Raw genomic sequence first — 6,711 nt, forward strand, 5'->3', positions numbered from 1 at the left:
AATTGTGGAGGGCTTATAGTACACATCTGGCCCTCTGCTAAACAATTTACATAGCTCATTTTCTTTTATCCTTACAATAGCCTTCTGAGTTATCATATCCATTTTACAGATTAGGAAATGGAGGTTCAGAGAGACAAAGTGTCCTAACTGTGATCACTGAGACAGAAGGTGGCAGTGCAAGGATTTTGACAGGTATTTTTGAACCCCAAGTCCAAACTCCTAACACTACCTCCACACTGACTCCCCTTGACTCCTCGAAACTCTCCTGCAGACCATTTCCTGTGGAACTTAAGAAACATTAGCCATGCTCACTGCACTTTGCTGCTTGATTTCTTGGATTGTGGCTGCTTTGTGAAGTCTTTTCTGGTGTCATCATTTTTTTGTTTGTTCCTCTTGAATACTTTGTTCATCCAATTTGACTCTTCAGCAGGGCTCTCCCTGGAAAGAGAGAAAAGGTGGAACTTGTTAGCAGCCTGTTGTGTGCGATGGTATCACTAGGCAGTGCCGACTGCACTGGGCGACAATATCAGAGGCGGTGACACTAAATATGACCATTTAGAAATTTTTCCTGCAGCATTTCAGAAAAAAAAAGTATTCTTTTTCAAAAAGAAACCCTGGAGTTATTTAAAACAATAAAACTATTTTTTCCATAAACTCAACTTACACGTCTAAATGTACCTGTTGTTATGTGCTATCGAGTCATTTGCGACTCATAGCGACCCTATGTACAACAGCCCTAAACCGTGCTCTATCCTGTGCCAATCTCACTGCCTCTGACAAACCCATCCCAGTCACCCCAGTCACTGAATCAATCCACCTCATAGAGGGTCTTCCCCTCCTGTGCTGTCCCTCCACCCTCCCAAGCATGATGTCCCTCTCCAAGGACCTCTCCCTCCTTACAACATGTCCAAAGTATGTCAGACGAAGCCTCAGAATTCTTGCCTCCAAGGAGCAGCCTGGTTTAAACCTCTCTAGGATGAGTCTGTTTGTTTTCTTAGCAGTCCATGGTACATTCAATACTCTTCTCCAGCACCACAGCTCAAAGGTGTCAATTCTCCTTCTATCCTCCTTAGTCATTGTCCAACTCTCTGATGCATAACAAGTGATTGCAAAGTCAGATACACCTTAGTCTCCAGAGTGACACCATTGCTCTTCAGTACCCTGGAGAGGTCCCTAACAGCAGACTTTCCCATCGCAATACATTTTAAATGTACCTACAAGGCTAAATATTTGTTAATTAAAAAAAAAAATCTTTGAGCCCTGATGGCATAGTGTGGCTAAGTGGAAGGTCAGTGGTGCAAATCCACCAGCTGCTCCCTGAGAGAAAGACACAATCTCCTCCTGTAAAGATTCACGGCCTGGGAAACCTGATGTGGGTGTTGCCATGAAGTGGAATTGACTCAGTGGCAGTGAGTACTGTGCTCCGGTCAGAGCTGTCATTGTTACCCAGTCATAGCGCTGTCGTTATCACCCAGTCATAGTGCTGTCTTGGGCCACAGGGTTTCATTCACACCTGCTACAAGCACACACTGTCGTTTCTATTGCTGCTAATGTTTTTATGTTGTTGTTGCTGTTATGTGCCATCGAGTCGCTTGTGACCCATAGCGATCCTATGTACAACAGCCCTAAACTCTGCTCTATCCTGTGCCCATCACACTGTCTCCAATTCTACCTGTTTCCTGGTACTTTCGTTACCCTGCTGTAATAAGTAGTGCTGGTGAATCTTTATCTACAACTTTTTGAGAATAAAGTGGTAATTAAAAGTTAAAAAAGGTGAAAAAACAGGAAAAGATATCTGCTTGGTTACTAATAATGCAACTGACTCGTAAATCAATATTTTTACAAAATGGTTAGGTTAGTATTCTTTATCAACTTGAATCAACTCATTGTTGTTGAGAAGAATTGACTCATAGCTGACCCTCCAGTGGGTTTTGGGAGGCTGGCTATAAGTTGTGGGGAGAAGGTCCGTCTCTCTCCTACAGAGCCACTGGTGGATTTGAACCTGAGAGAAGGGCTGCCTTTCCATTTTAGTGGTACAATCCCACATTATATTTAAGCCATATGCAACTGTATTTATCACATATTGTTCAATGATTAATATTGATAATAATGTATGGCCCAATAGTTCTAGTGACCTAGTGGTAAGAATCTGTACTGCAAACCCAGAAGCATGAGGTTCAAATCCACCAGCTGTTCCAAAAGAGAAGGATGGGCAATATCCTCTCATGTCATTAAACTGCCTCTGAAAACTCACTGGAGGGTCAGCTATGGGTTGGTTCTGACTCAATGACATACAACAACAGTAGGGGACTAGGTCAGGAATGAGGGTGCGTTACCACACTGGATGATCCCACGAATCCTGTGTCTAGATCCAGGGCCTTGCTTCAGCTCAGAAGGCAGGTTCACCAGCGTGATGGTGCTCAACCCTGATGGAGCCTCAGAGTTCCCCAGGGAAAATGGTGTTATACTCAATGAATATTTATCTAAGTAGCATCACGCCAACTAATCAAGCAAAACACACTCATATTTTTATAAACTAATCTGTAAATGCAACAAATTTTAAATTACATGCATAAAATGCATAATTTAGACTTCTAATTACTAAAGGCTTATTCCCTTACAAAAAGTTTTATCATGAGGTTTGTACTTAATGAGAGAAGCAGGTAAGTGTGTTTCAATAGATTATATGAGATACAGTGGAGACATCAAACGTCAGAGAGTCTCAGGTTTTGTTCTAACCATGACCTTGAAGATACCCAGCCACTATTAGAATTGGCCCAAGACAGGAAGGATAGAGCTAGGAGGAGAAATACACCAAATTTCTTCTTGTCCAACCCTCTTGTCTCCGGCTGGAGCTTTCCTCTGGCTAACTTAATCCACATCCAGCCAGAAAGAGAACGTGGGTAACAGTCCACAAGGATTTAAGAAAAATATCAAACTCTAGGCACTTTTATTATTACAGCCTCAGATAATCTATTACAGAAATTGTTTTCTAGGGAATGCTCTCCTTATCATATTGTTAGGAGCCATGGTTGTGATTAATACTCAGCTGATAACCAAAAAGTTGGTTATCAAACTCATCAGCTACTCCACAGATAAAATATGTGACAGTTTGCCTCCATAAAAATAGCTGTTGTTAGGGGTTTAGTCTGCGTGTTTCCTATTGCCAAAGGAGCCCTTTGGAGTAGTGACAGAAGATCTTCACCCTGAAACTTACAGAGTCCCTTTTTAGCAGGAAGTAGCTAAGAGAATATGCCATCCCCTTTTCCTTATGAATCAGGGTGAAGTCTCTCTCAGGGAGGAGTGATAGGGAATGGCAAAGGACACACTGACAAAGGAGATTAATCAGAACTGGCTTCGACAAGCACTGTGGCAATTGGACAATTAAAACAGACTTTCAAGGGGGGAAAAAAAGAAGCACGAACTGGGGAGGAGGGTCGAGAAAATAGTGCAACAATGAATGAATGGAAACCCAAATATCTGTAAATGTTCATCAAAATTAATAAAATTTAACTAAAAAAATAGTTGTTGTTATGGCTGTCGAGTCAGAGCCGACTCATAGCTGAGACTTAAGAGGGTTTTCAGAGGCTGTAAATCACATAGGAGATTTCTAGTGTTTCTCCTGTGGAGGAGCTGGTGGATTTGAACCTGCTGCTTTTAGGTTGGCAGTGCAACTCCTTACTGCAAGGCCACTAGAGCTCCCTTTTGTGAAGATTATGGCCTTGGAAACCCTACGAGATGGTCCTGTAGGGTTGCTATGAGACAGAATTAACTTGATAGCAAGGGAGTTTGATTTTTCTTTTAATTAAAATTCTTTTATATTTTTTAAAAAAATTATTCATTGTTACACATTTCCTCCCATCTCCCTCCCCCATCATCTTTGTTTTAAAATTATACTGACAAAAAATCATTTTAACTCAAAGAAGCCTTTATTAGTGCTAGATTCTGGGTGCCACAAAATGTTAACTACTAATGGAAAAGTTAGTGGTTCAAGCCACCCAGAGGCACCTTAGATCAAAGACCTGTATTTTGCTTCTGAAAAGAGACAGCCTTAAAAGCCGTCTGGAGCGCAGTTCTGCCAGGAGTCCGGGTCTGTTCAGCAACAGCCGGGTTTTGATCACTCACTAACTCACTGCCATTGTGTCCAAAGGACTCTGGCAGGTTTCCCTCAGTGGTAACGCACTGAGAAGGAGATTGGCCATCTTTATCCCTCAGAGTTTCCGGTGGCTTAAAACCAGCGGCCTTTAGGTGAGCAGTGCAGGACTATGCCTCCAGAGCTCCCCTCCTATGGATTTGTTGTTGGATACCATCAAATTGGAACCGACCCATAGCTGACCTTCTCTGTGGGTTTTCAGACGCAGTTAATCGCATGGGAGGAGACTGACTATATTTTTCCTGCAGAGCAGCTGGTGGATTTGAACCAGGTGTCTTTGGCATTGCAGTGCAGCTTCTTGCCACTAGGCTACCAGAGCTCCCTATGGGCTAAGGCCACCTCGAGTCATATATTGCTGAGGATGTGGAATGCCTGATAATTCTTTTGAACTACAAGTGAGATATGAAAGAGAAACAGAAAGAGGGTGCACATTTGCCACTGAGATTAAAGGAGATGCACTCCTCCGTGTGTAAGGGAGGGACTGGAATAGAATGACACTGTCAATATGAATGAGTTCAGCTACCACATTTTCCCTCACTAATGTATTGGGGGGCGGGGGTGGCCTGTGCTGTGCAGTATGAAAGGGTGGATAGTAATCACACAAAGTCTATGACCCCACTTTCCCAAAAGCAGAAAAAAGATGGAAAATATCACTCAGTGGGACCACTCCCTCAACCCTGAATCCTTGCTCCTAATTCTGACCAAAGAAACATGAGTTCTCAGTGAAGAAGACACTTACGTCACACAAGGCTTGCTGACAGTTTCCTTCACATTAAGCAGAGGTGCAGCACTTTCTGGATTTGAAGCATCAAGGGGAGCTATATATAGCCAAAAACAAAATTATAGGAGAAAGGAGTGAGATGGGGTGGAGGAATACTTAAGTTACTCTTGAAATAAGAGTACTTAATAACTGTAAAGAACCCTCTTGTTCTCAAATTCTCATGCTTTGGACTAGAACCAGGTCATTGGATTTGATCAAGATCAAGTCAACAGTATTTGAGGGAGGGCTGATACTAAGCCTTGATATAATTTTATCAACAATTCCCTCTCAAAAAATTGTCATGTCAGGACCACTTTTCAGGAAAATAGGAATGTGAACCTTTCAATCAACTGTATGCATAATAATATTTTTATTGCTTTATGAACATTATTCCTAAACAATACCTTTGCATGTTTTCAGTGAACATGGTGATACATTATAGAGGAAGATTAATATGTATTTACATAAAAAACATAATACAGACTATATTTGGATTCTCCTACCTGAAGTTTTTTTAATCTGCTGGATGACCCTGTTATTCTTCTTATGTGCCATCAAGTCAACCACAACTCAGAGCGACTGCATGAAAAACAGATCTTGCCCTACTCTGCACCATACGAATGCATGATCTCAGATATGCTGGAGCCCATTGTTAGAATTTGTATCACTATGTCTTATTGAGAGTCTTCCTCTCTTTATATGACCCGTCCTGTTGTTGTTGTAGATGCCATTGAGTCAACTACGACTTACAGTGACTCTATGAACAGCAGATCTGAATGTTGCTCTGTCCTGCACTATCCTCAAAAATCTCTGAGATGCTGGAACTCATTGTTAGAGTCACTGTGTCAATCCTCTCATTCTCTGACCCTCCACCTTCTCCAGCATGATGTCCTTTTTAAAAACTGGCCCTTCCTGACAACATGCCCAAAGTATGTGAGAAGTTTCTTGATTCTTGCCTGTAAGGAGAACCCTGATTACACTTCCTCCAAGACAGACCTGTTTGTTCTTTTGGCAGTCCACGGAATATTCTGTAGCCTTCTCCAGTACCACCACTCAAAGGCATTGATGCTTTTTCTGTCATCCTTACTCATGTTCAACTTTCAGATATATAGGAAGTAATTGAAAAGACTATCGTTTGGGTCAGGCATGCCTTAATCTTTAAATTGACACTGTTGCTCTTAAGCGCTTTGGAGAGGTCTTTGAGAGCAGATTTTCCCCAAAGCAACACATATTTTGATTTCTTGACTGTTATCCTGAGTATTAGTTGTGGATCCAAGTAAAATGAAATCATTGACGACTTCAATGTAAACTAGTAACACACACTTTAGAGACTAGCATCAGCCCAGGGACCACTGTTAGGCAGCACAACCCCTGTACACTGGCTTTCACAGCCATACATTCAATACACCCATGGAAATATCAGTCACAAAATCAAATGATATGTTGCAGTGAGAGGCCAAGGATCTCTGTAAAGTGGCAAAAACAAGGCTTTCATTTAGAAGACTAAGATAAGTCTGACATAAGCCATGATATTTTTAATTGCCTTATATGCACAAAAATTAAGGAAGAGCTCATCAACAAACTAATGGATAGAGAAACCGTGGTATATTCACACAATGGAATACTATGCTGCATCAAAAAACAAGGAACTCATGAAATATTATGCAAATTGGGTGACCCTGGAGGACATTATACTGAGTGAAATGTTTCAGTCACAAAAGGACAAATATTGCATAGGGCCACATTGTAAAACAGGACTGACATCAGGGTTGAGGGAAGACAGAAAAGGAGGGGAGGA

At 41.6% G+C, this 6,711-nt stretch overlaps 1 protein-coding gene across 1 annotated transcript in view; it reads right to left on the reverse strand.

Annotated features, from left to right (window-relative positions):
• Positions 1-308: 308 nt before the first annotated feature.
• Positions 309-6,711, reverse strand: part of PNPLA1 (patatin-like phospholipase domain containing 1) — a 72,383-nt gene continuing 65,980 nt past the window's right edge. The window contains exons 7-8 of the mRNA XM_006882173.1: positions 4,893-4,971; positions 309-438 (exon numbers count right to left, since the gene is read on the reverse strand). Of these exons, the coding sequence (XP_006882235.1) occupies positions 309-438; positions 4,893-4,971 (209 nt within the window). The remainder of the gene's footprint in view (positions 439-4,892; positions 4,972-6,711) is intronic.

This window comes from Elephantulus edwardii, unplaced genomic scaffold, assembly GCF_000299155.1.
Source record: "Elephantulus edwardii isolate Elephantulus edwardi_28Jun2011 unplaced genomic scaffold, EleEdw1.0 scaffold00017, whole genome shotgun sequence".
NCBI lineage: Eukaryota > Metazoa > Chordata > Mammalia > Macroscelidea > Macroscelididae > Elephantulus > Elephantulus edwardii.